The sequence below is a fragment of the Aulostomus chinensis genome, chromosome 24, assembly GCF_037954235.1.
Source record: "Aulostomus chinensis isolate RoL2024-O1b breed Wild chromosome 24, RoL_Achi_v1.0, whole genome shotgun sequence".
In the NCBI taxonomy this organism is placed as follows: Eukaryota; Metazoa; Chordata; class Actinopteri; order Syngnathiformes; family Aulostomidae; genus Aulostomus; species Aulostomus chinensis.
In genome coordinates this window covers 1,056,377-1,081,788 of record NC_141343.1, presented here as the reverse complement: position 1 = coordinate 1,081,788, position 25,412 = coordinate 1,056,377, and the positions used below count along the sequence as shown (strand labels likewise).

General features: G+C 40.0%; 1 protein-coding gene across 12 annotated transcripts in view; it reads left to right on the top strand.

The window, feature by feature from the left end:
* Window positions 1-5,023: 5,023 nt before the first annotated feature.
* The window catches only part of ehbp1l1a (EH domain binding protein 1-like 1a), a 51,671-nt gene continuing 31,282 nt past the window's right edge, over window positions 5,024-25,412 (top strand). For 5 of the 12 annotated variants that reach the window (XR_015111704.1, XM_086196598.1, XM_086196597.1 and 2 more), the window contains exons 1-13: window positions 5,024-5,335; window positions 15,303-15,360; window positions 16,702-16,797; window positions 16,900-16,953; window positions 17,328-17,506; window positions 17,615-17,754; window positions 18,998-19,066; window positions 22,407-22,565; window positions 23,515-23,706; window positions 23,832-23,975; window positions 24,510-24,731; window positions 24,968-25,027; window positions 25,108-25,213. Coding sequence is in view for 11 of the 12 variants with exons in the window: in XM_086196598.1 (XP_086052724.1) it covers window positions 5,232-5,335; window positions 15,303-15,360; window positions 16,702-16,797; window positions 16,900-16,953; window positions 17,328-17,506; window positions 17,615-17,754; window positions 18,998-19,066; window positions 22,407-22,565; window positions 23,515-23,706; window positions 23,832-23,975; window positions 24,510-24,731; window positions 24,968-25,027; window positions 25,108-25,213 (1,583 nt within the window). In the remaining variant the exon portion in view is untranslated. Of the gene's footprint in view, window positions 5,336-15,302; window positions 15,361-16,701; window positions 16,798-16,899; window positions 16,954-17,327; window positions 17,507-17,614; window positions 17,755-18,997; window positions 19,067-19,101; window positions 20,520-22,406; window positions 22,566-23,514; window positions 23,707-23,831; window positions 23,976-24,509; window positions 24,732-24,967; window positions 25,028-25,107; window positions 25,214-25,412 lie in introns of those variants that run through there. The other 7 variants (XM_086196589.1, XM_086196590.1, XM_086196591.1 and 4 more) reach the window with 7 other exon arrangements.

Genomic DNA, 25,412 nt, shown 5'->3' with positions numbered 1-25,412 from the left:
AATAATCTATTTGGGTGAAGTAACACTTTAAATATGGAGCTAGCTAATGGCTTGGCTAGCCTAGCTCAGCATAAATGGAAGAGGAGCTTATTAAATAACTGGTATATGTCGTGATTGTTTATGTAAAGCAGTGGATTTATTCCTTGCTGACAAGTAACTTCATTTCCTTGAATACTTCCATACAGTTGCAGTTACTTTGATATATATATATATATATATATATATATATATATATATATATATATATATATATATATCCAGCAATCTGAGTTTGTGTACACATTAATCAAAATGAGATCCACACGGAGAGTCACCGACTTTTTATGATTATTGCCTTCAGTCTATATTTGTAGTGGTTCACTGAACAAGACCCAATCAAATGTGGGCAATAGCTTCTTTCAAATGAGCTCATAAAATCAATGAATGCACCATTTTCACAGCAGAGATTCTGATTTGTAAAAAACATGAAAAACAATGAATTACTCAATGACAACATCACATTTGGGCTTGGAAATGTTCTATTAATGACTGGACAAAGTACAACGACACAAATCCAAATGGGGCGCATGAGTGGCTTGCTGGGGTCTGAATAAGCATGGTAGAAATGAGCATGTCAGTTAGTTGGGTTCTGCAGTTTCTAAACTATGAGCTCAGTTCTGAGCCCATTGAGGTCCCATGATTGACACATCAGGTCTAACCCATGTGGGGCTTCCACTGAAACTGGGGAAATGGCTGAATTAGATGCTGGGCCTCAAGGGAGATGCGGCTGTTTTAGCTGGCACATGTATCTGACATTTGTCATTTTGCCAACAGCTTTTTGGCTCTAAATTTATTCTTTTCACAAACTAGGACATTTCCTGGAAGTGACTTTCAACATCTCTGACTCCACCTTTCCTCCAGGAAGCAAATGTGATGGTATAGCTGGTGTTGTAGTGTGACAGTCTTCACATGGACTTCTACCTGGGCAGTGTCAGGCTTGCTGCATCCCTGCTTCCTATGTAATGCTAAGCTAGGCTAGCTTTATGTCTTACACACCTCAATTGAGATACACATGACTGAGCTCTAAAAGACAATGAATAATTCAATGGCTTTGATATTAAACTAAATTTTTTTTTTAAAAACAGTGACAATTGCATGTAATAATAGTGTAATAAAACCTCCTCTTACATGATGGCATTGAGACAATATCACCCATATGAAACAGGATATTTTTGTTCAGCAATGTTGCATTTGTATTTTTTTTTAACTTGGCTTGAAATTAGTGATATAATAATGAATAAGTCTAATAATATGAACAGGCTGCAACTGTTTTGTACTTCATGAATCATGAAGATTTTCACGTGTCCTTGGTATGAGCTGGAAAACCCCTCTTGACTGTGACATAATCCATTAATTTTCAAATTATGTTTATTTTCAGATAACCAGAGGAAGCAGGAAATGCTATTCCCTGTTTAGTTCCCAAATAAACATGACCTCACCACCATGGATTGTTGGCAAAACACCAACTTTAAAAAAAATCTACAATTCCCCCATGTGGAGACCCCTCCCACCGCCCGAGCTCTTCCTGCACTCCTGCTGTGTTTTTACCCTTCCAAATCCAGCTGTTTCCCACTTTGCCTGCAGAGTAAACAGCTGGATGAGAATCGAAGGACTCTGAAGAGGAAGTGATACAACGCCTCACGAGACTCGCTCTGTCACTCGGCAACAGATGGAGACGAGGAGAGCGTGTGACGGAGAGACAACGTGCTCTCGTCCAATACTGCAGGTCGACTGAGTCTGTGCCATATTTTAGGAAGATATACCTGAAAAAAAAGATATTTATTATGACTTTTGTCTGCAGGTTTTGTGCATCTAATGACTTTGTTCCATTCATGTTTGACTCATTTTAAAAATCTGACTCTGATAATATTTCAACTATAATCTTGACCAATCTTTGGAAAAGTTTTTTTTTTTTTGGAGAATTTTAACCTACATTTAATATGATTTTAAAGTTTTTTTTTCCCTTTGTTGTAAAGCACTTGAGCTGCAATCTTTGTGTGAAAGCTGCTAAAAAGATCAAAGTTTGTTATTGCTATTATTATTAGTTATGTTTTGATTCCAGGAACGTATTCAAAACTTCCTCAAAAGAACATTACATGTAATCTCCTGGGAACATTTCCAGTGTAAAGAGGTGTCGTTTGGTTTCTCATTCATACGGTGCTGTGGAGTTGAACGATCATTGTATTTTCACATCACATCACCACATAGTAAATAAAACACAGATACGACACGATTTCCTCGTGTGACTCAGAACAAGAGTTTCTGGGTTGTACGTTTTCTGTGACCAGCATAAATGTTCTTCCTGCTGATGCATTGAAAGTTTGGAAGTAGATAAGAACACATGCAGCCCAGATGTGAAGACAGAACAGGAGGTGGGTCAACTGGGACACATTTGGTACATGAATATTTTGTTAAACCACTAGCATTGTGTGACTTTTCAATATTACATTCATACAAACTTATGCATATTGGATTTTTATGATTTAAGCTTTATTAAAACAGGTTTCGATGGTAATCACATTTTGATCGGACAGAAAAATACATGTTAACGTTAAAAAAAAAACATTTGGAAAAGCCTTTCAGTTATATATTTACCGCAGTATGTCCTCATGTACTACATCAAGATCATAACAAAGAACATGAAAATGAATCAAAATGGTTTCCAATTTGACCCAAATACTAAAAAACAGTAAAAAATCAATATCTAACAGTTTTCCATCACCAATGGTGACGTGAACATGGTACTCCACTAATATTTGCCATGAAATTTATATTACAGGCCTGTTTTTTAGTAATATGTTTATGACTATGCATAAAATGAAGATCTATAATCTTGATATGTGATCTGGCTGTGAAGTTTGTGTTCTCAGAAGCTACTTTATATTCACAGCTGCTCTATGTGTCAGTGGCAGATTATAAATAGACTCAACTGGACATCCTGATGAGGGTGTGTGTGCGTGTGTGTACGTGTGTGTGTGTGTGTGTGTGTGTGTGTGTGTGTGAGACTGTGTGTGTGTGTGCTCGCACGCGCACTGTGCCTGTATGGGGAGAGTGGGGTCTTTCCCTGTTTGACCCACTGATCATTTATTAGACTTTTGCTGCTAGTATTTATTGTAGTTGATTGCATTTTATGAGAGTGTGTTATCATTTTTTTTACTGTAGTTTATTATGGTTTCTGCTGTTTATTGCTCTGCACTTTTTCTGCTGCTGTAACAGTTCAATTTCCAATTTCCCCACTGAGGGATGAATAAAGGTTTATCTTATTTTATTTCATATTCGGATTAATGTGAACACACCAGTCAATCACTGTCTGGCTATTGTATGTGTTTTTCATTCTGATATTTTGATATCTTGTGCAGGAGTCCGAGTGAGGCAGGGAAGACGGTTTGCTTCTGTTATTTATGAGTATATAAAACAAAATGACGTCTGTAACCTTGGACAGAGGAAAAGTAATGTTCTGTATGTGAACTAAGCAAAGTCAATATCTTCATATCTCCAGTAGTATGAGGCTAAATATTACAGAGAAACTGAAACTTTCATTTTCTAGTTGAACCGCTTCTAGATATTTTAAGATGGTTTTTATTTCTAAGCTTTAGTGACTTTACATAATCAACAACAAGGCACCATGCGGAGGATTATGGCGTCATTTTGGAGACCGTGAGGTCACTGTTGGTGCCACTTGTTAAACAGATTATCTCCTTTTAGCTTCATCAAGCTTGCAATAATAAATGCGAGTGAAACAGGAAGTCATGCTCAACAGAAGTGCAGATTGTTTTGGTGTTTCATATCACAATGCAGTATTAAAAGTGATAATTCATACATTTTGAGAGAGTAATTATATGGATTATTAGTATTCATCTGAAGATTATAAAGAGGAAAGGATTGTCTTCTTCATAAAAATAGAACAGATAGAATAATGAAAGTAAATATTTCATTTGCTTTCCTGCTGGTTTACTTCTTGTACTTCCTGTTACACCCATTAATCTGATGTCTCTTCTGAACTTTCCAGACTTGAATGGACCTGATGGATCAAGAACTGGATGGTTGAAAGTGTCATTTATGGTTTAAGTGATTCTGAGAAAAATCCTTTAAATGACTTCTGTTTGTTAGTTGGAAAGACTTTTTTGGCCACTGTATGTGTCCCTCACACACGTCACTGACTAGATTGAGTCAATATGTCACACGTTGGTGGGCGGAGTCCCATTTTTAGGCTCCAACTTCATCTTGTTGGCATTTTGCAACCATAGAGCTGCCAGAGCTTCGCCCCAAAGCACACTTTAGAGCCAAATTATTAAGGAATAATTTTAAAATTTCACCTTTTTTTACCATTAAAAAAAAAATCTAAGTATTTAAAAAAGTATAAAAATTAGAACTCTGAATATATGTAAATGCAAATGATGGAGTTCGAAGCTGTTAAAAAAATGTATCAAAGAATACTAATCAAAAATAAGCTTTCAAGGGCACCTTTGTTTCATGTCAGGGAAAACCTGAGCAGGGCCTGGGGCCAAATTCAGCCTGTCAAAATTGCTAGATTTGCCCACCATTTGAAAAACCAAAACAACCAAAATAAAATGTAACAAAAACAGATATTAACACTAAAATAGTTAGAATACATAGTTAAATACATCATATTATATAATCCACTGTTTATTCTTTTTTTGTGAGGCAAAAATGTTCTTTAAATGTGCTGGATCTCAAATTATAATGTTCTTGAAACTTGACCAGAGTGTAGAGTGACACTATTTGCAGGATGTCAGTTTGGTGCTGGAAATTAGGAAATAAAATAAAGGTGCAGAGTTATTAGTACAAGGAAGAAAGTTGTTTTTGACAATATAATTTATAGTCCACCATTTAATGGAGTTTTGGTCTACCAAGGTAAAAGTGTCGGCACTCTAGAATAACTATTCTCGACTTTGGTTTTATTGTGAATATCCTGATTTCTCAGTTTCCGGTGTATCCCGGCTAGCTTCATGGTAACTCTCACTTGAGGCGTCTGTTTGTTTAGCAGCTTGAGTACCCACCGGCCAGCGGTGCGTTCACGTCGCCGGAGAAGAGAGGTGTTCAGCGGGGCAGGTGGAGCGTATCCCCGGTGAAGTCCCAGCAGGAGGGTCGCAGGAGCTCGGACACACCGAATTCATGTCGGTTAATCGTATTTTTTAAAGAATCATTAAAAAAACAACAACAACGCGGCAATGACTTCGGTATGGAAGCGTCTTCAGCGGGTGGGAAAGAGAGCGTCCAAGTTCCAGTTTGCTGCCTCCTTCCACGAATTGATGATAGAATGCACCAATAAATGGTGAGTAATGATTATAACAAGATGATTTAGTTGATAGAAAAACAGTTAAAGGGACTGACGTCATCTCGCATGCTTAGAGAAACTAGTGCCAAACTCCATCAGAAATATTCAGGCTTTTATTTTCCTCAGGTGGTCACTGTTAAAACCGACTTTAGGAGAGTCAGTTCAGTCATACTCCAACTACCATGAGTGTTACTGCCGCTCCTCCTATTTCATCATCATTATTACTGAGAGAAACCAAACACACACTTGTGCTCCGGGCTGCTGATTCTGGGTGAAGATGGCCGGATGTGGCTCAACTGTTGCCTTTCCTATTGAGTTTGATGAAAACACGGTGACACTCCTTGATACAGAACCACTGGGGAGTCTGCAGAGATAGCTAGATAGATAGAGGGATAGATAGATAGATAGATGGATAGAGAGAGAGGGAGGGAGAGAGAGAGAGAGAGAGAGAGCAAGCGCACGCCCCATCATTTCCGCCTCTGCTGTTTTAATATTAATATTAAGCTTAACGGTTGCACCCATGAACCAACTCTGGAGGGATGACATGATAGTGTTAGTGGGGGGCAGTGTAGTGGGGGAAACGGTGAAGAATTTTGATGAGTTTGATCATTTTTTTTGGGGGGGGGGGGTGCATGATAACATCTGCAAGTCATTGCTATCCGTCTTGTCATTTATGACATGTGTCATAAATAATGAGGAAACAATCCCATGAAGAAAAACGTTTTTTGAAGGTTTACAATGTTTACATGTGTTTTAGTCATGTAAATATAATTTGAACTTGTTTTTATACAGATAATATCATTAAATATCTGCCAAAGTAGTTGTAAAAATATTTGTATATCAGAAAAGAATGTTGGTAGAATGGCTATGTGAGTGAGAGAATCTTGTTAGTTCACAAAATTACACAATGTTACTGCAATGCAGCCTTTAAAACTAGGAAAGAACCACTCTCAATATAATACCAATATATTATCAATGTATCACCGGGTCCTTCAGGTAAACAGGGGAGTGGCTCATTCACACCACCAACATCCAAACAGGGTCCAAACTGTAAATCACTCTTTATAGTATTTTATCTTAATAATTATATTATTGACTATGTTTTCATAATTAAAGATAATTAGATACATCATATTTATTGATATATCAGACAATAAATATTCATAACTATGATAAGAAAACTCCATTAACAGTGAGTGATTTATTTTTGAATTATTATTATAAGTAGCCGAAGTAATGTAGAAGTAGTAGTAATATTGCTGATAATGATAATACACCTTATGGGCCCCAAAATGTGAAGATCTGGACCAGAACTAGGGTTATCAAAAGTATCGATACCCAGATATTGTTCAGTAAAAGAATTAGTATTCAGATGAGATACTCATTTGCAAAAGTACCGATACCAACGGTGCCGTCCTCGCCTGCAGTTGACACACAGCTTCACTCAGCACCGCCACACACACAGACTTCCTCTTTGTTCCTCCCCTTACTAGAAGCTCAGTGTGTTTATGACAGAGCTGGTGTGTGTGTGTGTGTGTGTGTGTGTGTGTGTGTGTGTGTGTGTGTATATATATATATATATATATATATATATATATACATATACATATATATATATATATATATATATATATATATATATATATATAGTATATATTAATATAATATAAAAAAGTGTGTATAATATAAAAATATAATATATATATTTATATATGTCACTAGTATATATATATTTATATATGTCACCTCACAGAAGGCAAGAAGGTTCCGGGTTTGAGTCCCAGCTCGGGCACGGGGTCTTTCTGTGTGGAGTTTCCATGTTCTCCCCGTGCCTGCGTGGGTTCTCTCTGGTACTCCGGCTTCTTCCAACCATCCAAAGACATACAAATGGGGACTAGGCTGATGGACTGGCGACCTGTCAAGGGGTGTACGCCGCCTCTTGCCCATAGCCACTGGGATAGGGTCCAACCCCCCCGCAACCCTTAACAGGAAGAAGCGGAAGAAAATGGCTGTGTGTGTGCGTGTGTGTGTGTATATATATATATATATATATATATATATTGTACTCGTAGGACCCTCATGTTTGATCAGGTTCTACGTCAGAATTTTCTAAGACCATCGAGGCCAGGTTCTTTGAGCTGTCTTGTTTTAGCCTTTAATTCCAGGATCGTTAGTCACTGTGCCGTCAGCATGAGTTTCCAATCCTCCAGCTCTGGCTCACAGAGTGGCCAACCCTCCTGTCACTTTGTTTATGTACTTCCCCAGCAAGTATAATACACACCGACCAGTATCAACACGCATCTGACGCACCCCGTCGGAGAGTGTGTTTAGACCCAGTTAAACCATGTGTGATTAGTGATACTCTCTACTTGTTCTTGTGTCATAGTTTAAATCTCCCTTAAGGCACTCAGTAGTAGTTATGACACATAAAATATATGGAAAGTGAATCAATCCATTGTCAGTCTAAGACAGAAAGAATAGAGGAGTTGTTTTATGATGTGGAAATGTGTGGTGGGGTTGTTGCTGTTGATGATATGTTGTCAATTTTTCATACATGCATACATACACACATCTAAAGCTGAGGATTATATTATATCACTTACATTATCGCGAAGGTCCTCCGTAAACTTGTACTTAATTACTAGAAATGTAGAAGTCAGGTGGTTTCTGTTTTGTACACTGATGTCACCAGAGGTAGTTATGAGCCTGTGGAGTTGTGTGTGTATGTGTGTGGTGTGTGACAATGAGGGAGGAGACATGCTGTGTGAACATCATTTTCATTTTAAGTGACATTCGCCCACTTCTCTGTCTGTGGAAGTGTTTGTGGAGTTCATTCTGAACTATCATGTTGATGCATATCCTTGTACCGTCTAAAATTGGGAACCTGAAATCCCAGAGTTCAAGTGTGTATGATGTGTAGACAGGGCTCAAGATTAGTAATCTACTAAGTGGCTGGTGAATTTTAAAGATTCAATGCTCCACCAGCCATTTGTCTGGTCAACAGCAAAGTTACTTTTGAACTCTGATCAGCTATGCAACTGTGTAGCACGTTAAAAGACATGCTTTGCTCCAGTGACATGAGGCATTCAAATGTAAAATTCTTGAAAAATTGATGGCCGGACTAAAAGTTTTTTTTTTTAATTTAAATTATTGAAGTAGATACTCAAGATACTTGCCAAATGTGTACCACATTGTGACATAATCATGACAAAAAAAATACCTTGAAGAGGTAGCAGGATGAGAGAGATTAATCTTAATAGTTAGGCTTGATTTATACTTGTGCATTAAACTGATGCTGTGGTTTCAGAATCGATACATGTAGCAATATACCCTGCGATATGGCAAAATAACCTATGGTGGAGCAGTGTACCCCATGGAGTAGTAATATATCCTACAATGTAGCAACGTACTCTATGGTGTAGCAACATACCATATGGTGTAGCAACATACACTTAGGGGGAAGCAACATACCCTACAGTGTAGGGACATACACTACAGTGTAGCAACATACAATAAGGGGAAAGAAACATACCCTACAGTGTAGCAACATACCCTACAGTGTAGCAATATACCCAACAGTGTAGCAACATACCCTACAGTGCAGCAATATACACAACAGTGTAGCAACATACCCTACAGTGTAGCAATATACACTACAGTGTAGCAACATACCCTACAGTGTAGCAACATAACCTACAGTGCAGCAATATACCCAACAGTGTAGCAACATACCCTACAGTGTAGCAATATACACTACAGTGTAGCAACATACCCTACAGTGTAGCAACATACCCTACAGTGCAGCAATATACCCAACAGTGTAGCAACATACAGTAAGGGGAAAGAAACATACCCTACAGTGTAGCAGTATAGCCTACAGTGTAGCAACATACCCTACAATGTAACAATATACCCAACAGTGTAGCAACATACAGTAAGGGGAAAGAAACATACCCTACAGTGTAGCAATATACCCTACAGTGTAGCAACATACCCTACAGTGTAGCAATATACCCTACAGTGTAGCAATATACCCTACAGTGTAGCAATATACCCTACAGTGTAGCAATATACCCTACAGTGTAGCAACATACCCCACAGTGTAGCAACATACAGTAAGGGGAAAGAAACATACCCTACAGTGTAGCAATATACCCTACAGTGTAGCAACATACCCTACAGTGTAGCAACATACCCTGCAGTGTAGCAATATACCCTACAGTGTAGCAACATACAGTAAGGGGAAAGAAACATACCCTACAGTGTAGCAATATACCCTACAGTGTAGCAATATACCCTACAGTGTAGCAACATACCCTACAGTGTAGCAACATACCCAACAGTGTAGCAACATACAGTAAGGGGAAAGAAACATACCCTACAGTGTAGCAATATACCCTTCAGTGTAGCAACATACCCTACAGTGTAGCAACATACCCTACAGTGTAGCCATATACCCAACAGTGTAGCAACATACAGTAAGAGGAAAGAAACATACCCTACAGTGTAGCAACATACCCTACAGTGTAGCAACATACCCTACAGTGTAGCAACATACCCTACAGTGCAGCAATATACCCAACAGTGTAGCAACATACAGTAAGGGGAAAGAAACATACCGTACAGTGTAGCAATATACCCTACAGTGTATCAACATACCCTACAGTGTAGCAATATACCCTACAGTGTAGCAGCATACCCTACAGTGTAGCAATATACCCTACAGTGTAGCAATATACCCTACAGTGTAGCAACATACCCTACAGTGTAGCAACATACCCAACAGTGTAGCAACATACAGTAAGGGGAAAGAAACATACCCTACAGTGTAGCAATATACCCTACAGTGTAGCAATATACCCTACAGTGTAGCAACATACCCTACAGTGTAGCAATATAGCCAACAGTGTAGCAACATACAGTAAGGTGAAAGAAACATACCCTACAGTGTAGCAATATACCCTACAGTGTAGCAACATACAGTAAGGGGAAAGAAACATACCCTACAGTGTAGCAATATACCCTACAGTGTAGCAATATACCCTACAGTGTAGCAACATACCCTACAGTGTAGCAATATACCCTACAGTGTAGCAACATACCCTACAGTGTAGCAATATACCCTACAGTGTAGCAACATACCCTACAGTGTAGCAACATACCCTACAGTGTAGCAATATACCCTACAGTGTAGCAGCATACCCTACAGTGCAGCAATATATCCAACAGTGTAGCAACATACAGTAAGGGGAAAGAAACATACCCTACAGTGTAGCAATATACCCTACAGTGTAGCAATATACCCTACAGTGTAGCAACATACCCTACAGTGTAGCAATATACCCTACAGTGTAGCAACATACCCTACAGTGTAGCAATATACCCTACAGTGTAGCAACATACCCTACAGTGTAGCAACATACCCTACAGTGTAGCAATATACCCTACAGTGTAGCAGCATACCCTACAGTGCAGCAATATATCCAACAGTGTAGCAACATACAGTAAGGGGAAAGAAACATACCCTACAGTGTAGCAATATACCCTACAGTGTAGCAACATACCCTACAGTGTAGTAATATACCCTGCAGTGTAGCAACATACCCTACAGTGTAGCAACATACCCTACAGTGCAGCAATATATCCAACAGTGTAGCAACATACAGTAAGGGGAAAGAAACATACCCTACAGTGTAGCAATATACCCTACAGTGTAGTAATATACCCTACAGTGTAGCAACATACCCTACAGTGTAGCAACATACCCCACAGTGTAGCAACATACCCTACAGTGTAATAACAACATGAAGGGGGAAGCAACATACCCAATGGTGTAGCGTATATCATATGGTGTAGCAACTTACCCTATGGAGTAGCAACATACCCTGTGGTGTAGCACTGAGAAAATAACACCATCTGTTGACTTGTCAGTAACTGGTTCCTCCAACACTGTCACCATTACCTGTTTAAAACCTGTGTGTCAGTCACTGGCCTGTTGTTTAGGGACCCACTGGTAACTTTATGTTGAGATGTGACTTCTCATCCTGGGATGTTGCTGTGCTGTGCAAAGCTGCTTCCAGGGCTTGAATCTTGTGTGCTGGTGCCTCTGCGATATGATGAGAAACTGACATTAAGCACATGACAAAAATCTATCCAACTAACTGTCACTGCAGCTTATCAGTGTTTTAGAAATCAACAAAACACTACCTTCACTAATATGACGTATTTAAGACACAATTTATTACCAGTTTAAAAAAATCTTAGCACAATAAAATATGGTTTAGCTTCACACCAAAGGACGACAAAACTTGACTAATTTTATTAATTAATAAAAGCTGTGATTTATTGGCGTACACTTGAGACAGCCTCACCATTTGTCTGTGTAAAATTAGGAAATATTTAAGCATTTACTGCCTTTGAAACAGTGTCTGTTCTAGTTCTAATCATTTTTGTGTTGTGTGACATTGAAAGTCACGAGTCACATCAGCAACTCTCTATCATGAGTCCACTGATGGATAGTTATTATTTTATTTTGAGACAATTGGTCAGTTTTAAGTATGGAAACTTTGCATTTATAGTTATGCCGGTTTATTATTTTGTAAAAGACACCAAGGAAGAGCTGGAGAAGAATTCTTGGATTCAATAAGATCCTTCTCACCTAACTTTTATGTATTTTTTTAAGGTTTGTGCATAAAAATACAAGTTGAAATACAAGGAGAAAGAAAAAATTCATGATAATGCAAAGGACCATTTGCTTTGCTGAGATGAGAAATATGTGTAGTGATTAAAAAAAAATGATGAGGAAAACCAAAGAATATCTGCGCAAAATCACATGTTCTTTTGCAGAATCTAGCATCTGAATATGAGCTGTGTGAGTGACATCGCTCCAAATTTCAGGCAAGCAAACATATTTATCCAGAATATTTCAACAATTTTATTTGGAGGACCCACGTTTTTTTGAAGCCTCAGTGGCCTCATTGTAAATATAGAGGCTAATGCTAATGCTAACACACTAACAGGTTCGCCAGCTGACAGTAGCTGGGCAGATGTCAGTCAAGATTGGAACTCAAAGATGGACCAAACCAAACAACACCATTTATGCTGGGTTAAGCGGATCTGATTTTTTTTTTTTATTAAGACAGAAATACACCTCCTGGTTGATGTATGAGGGACATCACAGGCTGCAGTCCTCGCTCTGTTACAAGAATTCGTAAAATGTGGATCAGCTTGACGGGCCGCCTTCCTGAACCGATCAGTAAAGAACACATCCAGAGGGCAGAGGACTATCAGAAGCTTTAGATAGTCGAGCGAAAAACTACTCCTCTGTCAGAAGAATTCCTTCATTTTGTAAAAGTGAAACACATCAAACAGATGAAACCAGAGTTTAATATTTGTGTTCTGTAGATTTACCTTTTATGAAATCACACTCTGTATATCACTCATCAATACACCAACGGCGCTATTACAAAAAAAAAGTGCACATGTTTGGGCTGGCACAAGATAAATAGTGCAGCTGGTGTAGGATTTCATTGTTGCATCCATGTCTTTCCATCAGGATGTTTCTTTCACTCTCTCTCTCTCTCTCTCTCTCTCTCTCTCTCTCTCTCTCTCTCTCTCTCTCACACCTTTCTCACTAATTCATGCCTCAGTTATGAACATCGTGGAACTTAAGAAGGAAGCACTCTGTTCCCAACAGGGTTCAACAAGCACTAATCTCTAAGGCTCATAATGTTTCACAGTTGATGCTGCCAGATTTATGTTTTTACCTTTGTTCTGTGCGTACATGCTGCACTAATACTAATGTCAAATCTATCTATCTATCTAAAACCATCCATCCATTTTCTTCCACTAATCCTGTTAAGGGTAGCGGGGGGGTAGGGGGTGGAGCCTGTCCCACCAGCCTTTGGACGGGAGGCGGGGTTCACCCTGGACAGGTCACCATTCCATCGCAGGGCCAACACATAGAGACAGAACCATTCACACTCACAGTCACACCTACAGTCAATTTAGAGTCTGGATTAACCTGGTCCCCTCTTAATGTCTTTGGACTGTGGGAGGAAGCCGGAGTACCAGAGAGAACCCAGCAGGAACAGGGAGAACATGGAGACTCCACACTGAAAGATTCCATGCCCAAGCCAGGACTCGAACCCAGAACCGTCTTGCTGTGAGGCGATAATGCTAACCACTTCACCACCGTGCCGTCCCATCTATTAAAATATTTCCTCCAATTTTAAATAAAAGATTGTAGCTGAGATCTAACCAAAAAAAAATACATGTAGTCACATGATCGATAAATAAATTAGCATTTAATTCAGCTCGATTCAACAACTTTATTTGGAGGTTAATCTGAAAGTGAGAGATGGATTTTGTGTTTCACACAGAATTCGCTCAGAAATTCAAACAATTCAGTCAGCAAAAGTGTCAGTTGATTGTGAGATCTGCTCATTTTTGTGTGCTTCTGCAGCGCTAACAGATGTAACATCCTCGGTGCAGTTTGTTGCATCTGGTGTGGCTGCTCATCTCCATTTAAAAGCTGAAGTGGGAAGCTATAAAACCTCTTTCTGCATTTTTGGTGTGCCACACTACTTTTAGACACAGTGAAAGATGATTGCTTCAAACTTTTTCAAATCAATTTGGATTTCAAATTTCAAAGTGGCTAGGAGCTGGGATGTGCAGACCTTCATCCTGTCCCTTAAAATTCAAAGGGAAACCCTGAGGGAACTCAGGATATTTCAACATTTTTGGAGGAAAATGCCAATGGAATTGCATGAATTTATTTAACACACCTTGGAATGAATGCATTTTGGATCTTCAAGAGGACATTAATGACATTTCAGCAAACAAGAAATACATGTTTCCAACAGTCTGTGATACCCCGGTGTTACACAGTTATTTTGAGATAGCAATCACGGTGAACAGTAACATTACAGCAGTCACCATCTTAGCATACATGGGAGAAATCAGTCATTTGATCAGGGACTTAAAAGTTTTGTTTGAACAACCAGATTTTCAGGATTATTGATGCCACAGTAGAGGAGGTTTTCTCCTGGGACAACACTACTGATAGAGATTACACCAGACATTCACAAGAAGAGGGATGTGCTTACTTGGGTCCACCCTCTGATTAGCTGGGATTTTGACCACTGTCTAATGTGATACTTTCCCACAAAAACACTGCAAGCACGCTAGTCACCTGCTTGTCATGATGCTGTTAAGCTAGAAACACATTGAACACATTTGAAATTTGTCACACGGAGGCTCTTACACCCATGAGGCCATGCACAGAAAGGCACCTGAGACTGAAATGTTCAGTTTCATCACATTGTCGATTAAGTTGTGTTCCTTTTTTTGTGTCACAGAACAACAAGGCTGTATGACCCAAATGTGGGAATCTGCAGTCAGCTTGAATATTTATCCATATTTTTTTCATTTAACCAATCAAACCACTAAAGCAGGAAACAGCAAAGAAATTGAGGAAAAGTTGTGTGTATGTGTGTGTGTGTGTGTGTGTGTGTGTGTGTGTGTGCGTGCGTGTTTGGGTGAGGTTAACCCAGTTATATAATCAGTGTGTTTTTGGTGGGTGCCTGAATACCGCATGACACCATTTAAGGATGACCAGCGTGGCAGCCGACTGAGGATAGAATTTATTCACTCTTTATAGATGCATGGTAGATGACAAAGATTCTTATTTTCCTGTTAAGTTAATAGTTAGAAATTATTCCAGTGTTTACTGTCCTTAGCATTTATCACTTTGTATCTTGTGGCATTTTATTTATATCCACAAAATGTCATCAGTCAAGCTGCAATAGGAAGTGAAAGGTGATGGCAGGGACTTGTTACCATATTCCTGTGTGTGTTAAATTATTGGAATGCAAGTATCTGTATGCTATTTCATGCTGATAAACTGTAACTAGTGGTGACGTGCATCAAGACATGTTTAGCTGAAAAGTCCATGTGATTCCAGGCAACCGGACAAATTGAGAGTGGTGTGGATCCGAAGAAGCAGACGTCACAGCACAAAGGTAAGAAAAGGAAGTAGATATTAGCATGGTAACCCGCTGCTGTCACACCTGCCAAAATGGCCAAAATACTAGGAAAGTTCTGGATTGTCATTGTTGCAAGGAGATCAGTATTCTTATCAGTTGTTCAGTTGGTTGAACAAACAACCAGAAAAGTTTGGTAGGGTGAGTGTGGTGATGGACAATCAGTTATTGAGGGGACAACAGGCATATATACATATATGTATATATGTGTGTGTATATATATATACACACACACACACACACACACACACACACACACACACACACACACACACACACACACATATATATTTATTTATTTATTTATTTATTTATTTCCAGTACCAAGAAATATATGAAGTAGTAACAGTATTTGAGAAATGATGATTATCACATGGTCAACATGTTCTTTTTTGCATTTATAAAAGGTAAATATCATAGGAACATGTTCTAATACAGATTATTATAAATAACAGCTATTGGACAGTGCAGCGATTAACCGGTCACTGACATCAGCCGAAGTTTTCATATCATGCACCCCTAGAAGAGAACAGGTTGGGCTCTAATTGTTTGGGGAAGATATTAGCTGGGTTTCTGTTCCCCTGTTTTTAAGCGCTTTTTAAAGTATTGAATTTAAAGGGTGATTGAAGTGCTACAATTAATTTAAAAAATCCTCAGATTTGTAAATGCATGCTTGTTTGAGGTGGTTTTTGACTTGTGTGCTAAAGAGTGTATTTGCCAATAAGTTCCGACACATTGACCTCCAATGACAGCTGAAGTTGTCATAGCGCGCAACGACATGGCTGGTAACAGCAACAACAGACACGTGTGGACCACTGTGGTGCCCAGAATAGTCCTCAGTCTCATCAGTGAAATAAATATACAGAGTAATGAGTACATGGCCAGGGTGACCACTTGTGTTTCTGGTTTTTGACCTTTACTTCTTCTTCGTTTTATTACAGCCACGTTAGGGTACATTGCCTATACCACTATCTTCGGACCCAATAAATAAATTGATGGAAATGCATCTAATTCACTTTTCCATTTTTTTTTATACTTTCAAGTGATTTGCTTCACAGTGACATGAAAACTAGGCTGCTGATTCATTGGGTTCTAAACTCAAAAATGTGTATGTTTGGGCAAATCCGTGCACAAAAAAAAAATTAAGGACCGGCAACTTCTGCAAATTGTGCAGTCCTGTTGTATACTTCGTTTCACTACCCAACTGTTAAGAGCAGGGTCACCTCCAGCAGTCAATGTTTCAGCCCCGCCAACAGATGATGACATAGAGAGGCCATCATAAATACCATCACTAAGACTTCTGTCACTTCGTCCTCACAGCTTCATGGCTGGCAGCCGGGGATCAAGAACCCCTACAGAGGCCTCGTGGTTTGGCAGGTCCCAGAGAGTTTGGACATCACGGTTACTCTCTTCAAGGTATGAAGTTACAAAACAATAAATATTTTGGGTTGCTTCAGTTGTAATCTGGCTGAACAACAGCGCTAATGAGGCATCCAGTGACTATATTTCTGTCAAAAGGAACCTACGGCAGAGGAGTTTGAGGACAAAGACTGGACCTTTGTCATTGAAAATGTGAGTATCCATTTTGGCTTTTCTTCTTTAAAAAAGATTCCATTTACAGAAAATGTAATGCAGTGTACAATTTAAGTCCTGTATTTCCCCCAACTTTGATTTTTAATTGAACAAATCATAACAAGAAGACACAGACAAAGTGAGACAGTGGGAATGAAAATGTAGACATTGGACAGAAAGACAAACAAAATCCTCAGTCTCTCCAACTTAAAAGCCAAAATCGCCTCAATGTTCAGATATTATACATTTTTAATAGTAATTTATTCACTTAATTTGTGTTGAATTAGGAAGCTTTGATATAAGATATTCCCTGGTTGAAGGTGTTCTTCTTCTTCTTCAAGTTTGACCTTCCTTTCCATTTGTTGACTTCTCAGGAGACCAAAGGCCATAGGAAGGTGTTGGCGTCAGCCGACGTCAACATGAAGAAGTTTGCCAGTGCCACGCCGGCGCAGTACGACTTGACGCTGAAGTTTAAACCGCTGTCTGTTAAAGTGATTGAAGCCACACTGAAACTCAGCTTGTCTTGTGTCTTCCTTAAGGAGGGCAAAGCCACGTAAGTTGTCATCTCAGCATCAACCAGAAATCCAATTGTAGGCGCAGAGCAAAGACTTGTAATTGCTTTTTAAGGCCTTAATCTGATTTTCCTGATATCTCTCCACAGAGATGAGGACATGCAGAGTTTGGCTAGTCTCATGAGCATGAAGCAAAGTGATATTGGCAATCTAGATGATTTTAATGACAGCGATGAGGAAGTCCCTGAGGAAAGGAGGGCCAGCTTTGGAACTGGACAAGCTGTTACTAGTAAGATTCCCTTCAACACTGACATTCAGAATTGATAGTCGATGAAAGTTAGTTAGTTTTTCCACAGCGAGGATAATCTATTTCTGCCATTTCTTTCCATTATCCACCATGGCTGACGTTAGAACCGTTGCTCGGTTGTACCTGTGGTGGAAATCCAGACACGGCGGCGTTCGGTTTTCCGCCGTCTCTCGATCCATGACACAATCCGGAGGCGCACACAGCTGGGTGAATTTCCCCGCCTTCTCCAGGAACTGAGCCAGTCTCTGTACTTAGGTGACGTAGTGTCATAAAGCTCTTGGTGACCACAAACTGCAACGACGAGTTTCTCTTCCATTTTCCGACTCATCAGTCCTGGCGTACCATTGATGTCAGTGACGTCACAGACGCCAGGGGAATCTAAATGCTGATCGGCTCTCTCAACATAGCATCAAGCGAATTTGTCGCTCAAGTTGAATATTTTCAACTTGTGCGTGGACGCACACAAAATTTGTGCCATTTGTGCTGTCTGGCGAGAATACACGCAAATTCGCGTCTATGCACCTCTACATTACCTCTCTACAGACATTACATGTTATCTTAATGCGTGAAAAATTCGCATCGCGTTTGGTGTGAACACACCTTAAGGAGTTTTAGACTGTAAAAGCACTCAAGATTAGAAAGCAGTTTGGGGGAGGAGGTCACAGGCTTTCCACAGTCAATTAAAAACTACATGCTAGCGGTTTGTGATAATCTGTGACTGTGACAATACTGATAAAATAAGAAAGCAAAAGGTCATTTAGAGGTCATGATGTCATCATCGTATCGAATTGAATTTATCGCCATTGAGTTTTAAATTGAAATGAGGTGATTTTATTGCATTGTGGCGTTTCTGTTACGATTTTTTTGATCCAGATTATTTCATACACTTCCATGGTCACACACATCTGCTGTGTAAACACAAACATATGAACACCAGCATCATCCTGCAGTTGTTTCCAAGGTTCTCCTGAATATGAACTAGAATAGAAGGAACACGTAACCGATGGTGCTGATGGTGGGGCAGGGGGGATGGGGGTTTCCTGCTTGACACCAGGCCGCTGTCATGTGGGAGAGGATTTTGGTCAGTCTCATCTCTGTGTCTGTTGGGCTTTTAACGCTTATCTTCAAACTTCTGCTTCCCCTTGTCTTTTATATTTAAAGCTCAGTTTCCTCTTTCACTTCAACTTTCTGTTTTTCTGCTTTTCCTTTTTCTTTCCCATCACAGCCTCTGGCTCTTCTACTACAAGAGTGCATGACCTGCCTTGGAGGCCTGCAGTTGACTCAGGCCTCAAAGGTAGGGCCTTATTTACTAGTGTTGGACAAGTACTTTCAAAATATGATTCATTGATATTGAGTCATAATAAATGAGGAGATACTGTTATTTGAAAGTAATGAGTAAGTACAGCTGGGCACTTTAGAATTTGATGGGACAATATTCCTTTGTTTTTGCAGTTCAAAGGCTCAGTTTGACCCACTGACCTATATATGAACCCTGTCTCCATGGAAACAAGGGGTATCTCTGACTAAGATTTTACAAAGAAGAATCTCATTGATCAAGTCTTTGTTGATACTCATTTTCATCCAGTGTTACCTTTGTGGGCATCTCTGCTGCAGTAGCTGATGTCTGGACTTGGGCGCCACCATCTTTGTTTACATCTGGCAATGACACACTCTCTCTCTCCCAGATTGCCTTTGACCTTATTTGGACCTCACAATAACTCCTCGGTCACGTTGTCCATTCGTCTGTGTGCTCCCTCCTCCTCCTCCATTCTTTGCGGACTCTAGTTAACTCACTGTAGCTAAAGCTAAGCTAAATTTGATCTTTCACCAAAGTAACTCTACTTCTAACACCAGTGTACCTGCCCTAGACTCAGCTGAGGTTTGTTAAGTGATACAATAATGAGGAGTGGCAGTAGCGTGACATCACCTCAGCTACATGCTACACGCCCAGCCCCCATCCATACCAATGAATCATCACTTTTGAGTATATTCCTTAAACCACTAGTACTACCTTTTGATGTGGAGAGTTACTTCAGCTTCACATAGAGTACATTCATCAACATATCAGCAGTAGCATCAAATGTTGATGAATGTGCTCCGTCCGAATTCAATAATCTCTGTAAACAAATCTCAGACACGTGTATGTTGTGTAACTAAAGCTACTTACATAGTAGCTGGAAAATATTACTGAAAGTCTATCGGTAGTGTATTATATTACTGCATTATAACTTGTAAAATATTACTCTCATGGATTATTGTCAACACTGTTTAGTCTGGATCATCATTTGCATTTAAAATCCTACTGTTCATGCTATCTCACAACAGCTTAGTGGAGTTTATGTCTTAAATATTTCAGATTTTCTTCACTTTTAAGACCCTCATTCCAACTTTTCATTTTCATCTACATCTTGAGTGTGTTTTAATGCCTATAGCTTCCTCATTTAACACTCCTCCTCATGTATTTCCTGCCATCCTTTTTTTTTTCCCCCACCCTGTTTCATCTGTCACCCCAGAGGTGGATCAGAGAAGGTCCTCTGGCATCTCCTCTACCATCTCCATTCCATCTCATCCTCCTCTGCCTGTACCTCAAGACCCCTCTATCCCATCCACCTTATTGCGAACTCATACGCGACCACCGAGCACTACCCGTGAGGCTCGGCCCTCCCTCTATGCCTACTCACTGCCAGCCTTTACACAAGCTCATCCTCCTGCACTTCCCAAAATCTTCCAGCCCAGTTCTGGATCAGGTATCAGCAGATGCTCCTCATCCTGTGTTTTGTGTCTTTATTATACGTGTATAGTGTTTTAGTAGCCTCTTTGTCTTATAATTTAAATTTTCACAGCTCTAATTCCATCAGAATAACAACAGAATCATGTCATACATGAAAGAGATGCTACTTTTACGCTCAGTACATTTTCCGTAATATATGTGTTTTTAATTGCAATGACGTTAGAATGCAATAGCTGTCCCTTTAAAATCCTCTAGCTTTATGGAAATAACCCCTTTTTTATTGAATGTAGATTTATTTAAACCATCTTCAGGGTTTTATTGAAGGTAACTTCACAGCACCTCAAGATAAAATATGTTAGAAAGGAAGCATTTACAAACTAAAAGCACATTTGGCGCAGAGCGCAGACCTCACTTAAGCCTAGAGCTTCTTAAATAAAGTAGCGTAATGAAAAAGGACAATGCCTTGGCTTAACAGAGAAGTAAAAAACGAAGTCTCTTCCTCTTTGTTGTGGAGTTATTGTTACATGTACCGTAGAGATAATAGACTAGGCTTCCAAAAACAAGGAACTCAATGTCCAGTGTGCTAAGTCATATAAAGGCTTTTTAATTTACAACATCGGAGATTGAGTGCCTTGTTGGTAGTGGTCTAGTTTACTGTCTTTTTTATGTACAGAGCTTCTTGGACAAACATTTTGTCAAATTCCACACAAAACCCTAAAAATTAAAAGATATTTTTACTTTTGCACTATCACCTTCATGTAAATCCACATGATACTCCTGTAAAAGGAAATGTCCAAAAATATAGTACTTCATGATGTTAAAAAAAGGAAAAATAGAAATACAGCACAGGGTTGTATGCCTGTGACAGTGAACAAAGCCCTTAAACCTTTGACCACTAAAATCGTATCAGTTTGTCTTTGAGTAAGAAATATGAAGACATTTCCTCGAAGCATTGGCAAGATATTGCATTAACTGGAAAGGGAGGAATGCACCTATAAAAATGCCTCTGCCCCACAGGCATGCAAATCCTTGGACCTGACCTGTGATTCAGATCCAATCCTAAATGCAACAGGCTCTTCCTTGTCCCATGCTTTACCTCTCCAACAAGTTTCAAGTAAACTGGCTGAGTGGTTTTTTTTGGCATAACCCTGGTAACAAACGGACGAAAACAAACAGAAGGCAGTGAAAACATCACCTTGGCACAGGAAATGTATGTCTGTTAAAGGTGACTCATCAATCTTTGGAGACAAAGATGGAGCATGAATGCTGATTATTATTCATCCATCCATTGTCTTCCGCTTATTCCTACATTAAGGGTCGCGGGGGGGCTGGAGCCTATCCCAGCATCAATGGGCGAGAGGCGGGGTTCACCCTGGACAGGTCGCCAGTCCATCACAGGGCCAACATACAGAGACAAACAACCATTCACACTCACATTCATACCTACGGTCAATTTAGAGAATCAATCAGCCTCGTCCCCAATTTGATGTCTTTGGACTGTGGGAGGAAGCTGGAGTACCAGAGAGAACCCACGCAGGAACAGGGAGAACATGGAGACTCACACAGAAAGATCCCGTGCCTGAGCCAGGACTCGAACCCGGAACCGTCTTGCTGTGAGGTGACAGTGAGGACCACTGCACCACCGTGTAGCCGTAAAATATTATTCCATAATGTCAATTCAAACTTTTACCACCTGTGTTCTGTCCAGGCAGTGTAGAAAGTGTTACTTCACTTGAGACAGGTTTTTATAGCCTCGTCTTAAAACTGAATAGAGTTGACATCAATTTTGTTCCTTCCATACCATTATACTCATCTGTTTCTGCCTCAATTTTCAATCACTGTGCTTCTATCCTTTGGTTACGCCTTCCCTCTTCTCTTTCTGTACCCTGCTTACCCGTTTCAGCGCCCAGAAGGCCCCACAGTTTCCACAGTGACATGTCTCCAGCTGAGGGCTCCGTGGCCCAGGCCTTTTCCACCTTCACCCCTCCTAAAGTCCTCTCCTCTACCTTCTCCTCTGATCTATCTCTCCATTCTCCCACCCTTGCTGACACCTCACAAACAGGTACAAAACTGTGGTTGGACACTTACCAACAGCTGAATGGTTGATAATTAACAATGTAGTACAGGTGGCATGGAATTAATTGAGACGGACTGATATGTCAGGAGGCCTAGACACATATTGAGGTTTATATGAAAACTTAACTGAACACCCCTGTCTTTCACTCATTTGCTACATTAGCCAGCTTGCTAACTACATAGCCACTGCTTTTATAACTTGTATGCTGAATTTCAGCTCATGTTTTAGTTCATTTTCCTTGAAGTTGTGATGTTAATATGGGTGTAACTAATGATATTATTACACACATTCACAAAAACTGAACTGTTTCGTAAGTAACTTGGGACTTTTCCTTCTGTGGTTGTTTTGCAGTCATTTAATAATCACATACTTAGTTCCTGTCCTCATAAATATACATCATCCAAAAAGAGTTTTTTTTGCCTTTCAAGCACTCACAAATAGGTGTCTTAAACTAAAAAAAAATAAAAATTCCCCTCTTGCATAAATTTGTTTTAACTCGAGAATGCAGAGACTCGGCCACATATATTTAGTCTGAAGCTAACAGAGACTGATGGCTAACAGCAGCAAAAATGTCCAAAAAGATTTTAATAATGACAGAAACATCTCCGAGGGAATATATCACTGTGAGCTCAACACTTATTTTTGAGAACTCGAAAGGTGGAGTTTCGCTTTAATGACTGTGAGCTGGAGCATTAGCTTGAAGGTGTGAAACATAGGATTCTTGAAGCATCAGTTTCATGTGCAAATGCAAGTATGTGATCAGTCATTGATAATGCCTGATAGTAATATAGTTGAGAGTTTCCAGTCCCTTTGATGAGTACAGTGTCCTTGTATTCAAAAGAAGGGATATAAATAGGACTCAATGGCACTTTTTTTTTAATCCCTGTCCCCTCTCTTTCTTTTCCTTAATTTTTTTCACATCTTCCTCTCTCAGCTTTGCCCAGTTCCTGGAGAACACAGAGTGTTCCTTCCTTCCATCCTGTCAGTTCCTCCTCAGCACCTCTCAGCTCAGTCTCTCCTTTGCCACTGCCCACATTTGCTCCCAGAGAGCCCCTAATTCACTCTTTTGAGGACCCGGCCTCTGCCCTCACCAGACCCACCAGTCTCCCATCTGCCCCTGAGACAGGTACAGGGTCAGGAAGATAGTGGGGGTCATGTTGGGGTTTTTAGGATGTAGCTCACCTGTTACGTCTTTCCTTGTATTTCTCCTTCTGCCCTCCCATATTTTTTCTTTGTCCTCTTATTTTCCAGCTTCCTGGCAGAGTGAATGGAGGCCTCGTAAATCTCAGGCCCCTCTAGCTGAGCCTACCCTCTCTCCTAAGTTTCTTCATCTATCTGCTGGGGATCTTGGACAGCCTGCAGTGCTGCAGAAAAGACAGAGAATAGAGACGCCATGTAATGCTGCTTAAACTGTAACCCAGCTGAAGCTATATTTTCCGCTCCATTGTCTAGCACCATCAACCTTTCAAATCATATATATATATATATACATACATACATATACACACACACACACACACTCTTTCTTCTGATGGAGTTCTGGAGTTCATTGGTTCTTCTCACAGAAGGATCAATGTTATACAACATTGGATACATACACCACCTGTTAGTAGGTCACGCCATTTTTGTTTCAGTGTGCATGTGGGATGTAGTGACATTTTTTTTACAAGCTCCTTCTTTGCTGATGCTATTGGTCCTTTTCCGTTTAATGCACTTGCACCTCCATCGTCTCTCCATCCTACCTCTTTGTTAAGTACCTACTAAATTAAGTAATTGCTGCAAACACAACACTGAAGAAACTGTGTGACCATCTCATTTTGAAAGTGTTCTTACAGCCAGTGATTTCCCAAATTCATTCCCTCTCCTCTTCCTTCTTTCTCTTCCCCCTTTCTATCATCCCTTCCCCTCATTGCGCTTCCTCTCTGTCAGCTTCATCTTGTCTGCCCACTGGTCAGTCTTTTGAGCAGAAACATGAAAAAGGGCCTGGATTTGTTCCTTCCTGGAAACCCCAGGCCACCCCTGCTATAGAGACTCCCTCTCCTCCTCTAAGTCCTCTCTCTGCTCTTGCACTTCCTGGGCCTCCTCCACCTCCTCAGCCTCAGCCTCATTTTTCCCAAATTGCCATAGCCTCTCCCACTGACCAAGATGCAGGTACAGAATCAAAAAGGAGAACATTTCCTGTTGGTCTTGGTTGATTACATTTGACTCGAAATGAATGACACGTATCTGACTTTTCTGTCAAGCACATGGCTCCCCCATCTGGTTGTTTCCTAAAAAGCACTTTATTTCATGCTGGTTACATATATACTTAGTACATACTGTGGTTGTGTGGTGGGTAATGAACTTCCCACTGATGATCACAGATGGATTTCTTACTTTCCCTACAGATTTCAAAAGACAGTTGAGCACATTGAGTGAAGAGGATAACCAGTGCACAACCCCTACAAGTATGCATGAACACAGAATCGAGTGCATTAGAATGAGTGATACAGTGAATACATAGTTAACATGATATGATGTTGTTCAGCCCCTGACCCCAGAGCCCCTGGTAGCTGGAGGCCAGAGCCATCAAGGCCTACACAGCGCATGAGGGATGCATCATTTGGAATTGAAGTTGTCAGAGCCTCACCAGGGTGAGTCAATATAAAAGGCTGCCTTTTGTTTGTTTTGGTGTGTTTAGTATTTGGTGTGATTGGCATGCCAGTGAACAACCCTTGTGAACTCCAACACAATTACAGTGGATACCATCAACTTCTGGTTCAAAGTATATCCAAGAAGTTGATCTTTTTTTTTTAATTTAAAAGAATTCTCCACATGCCTCATATTCTTCGT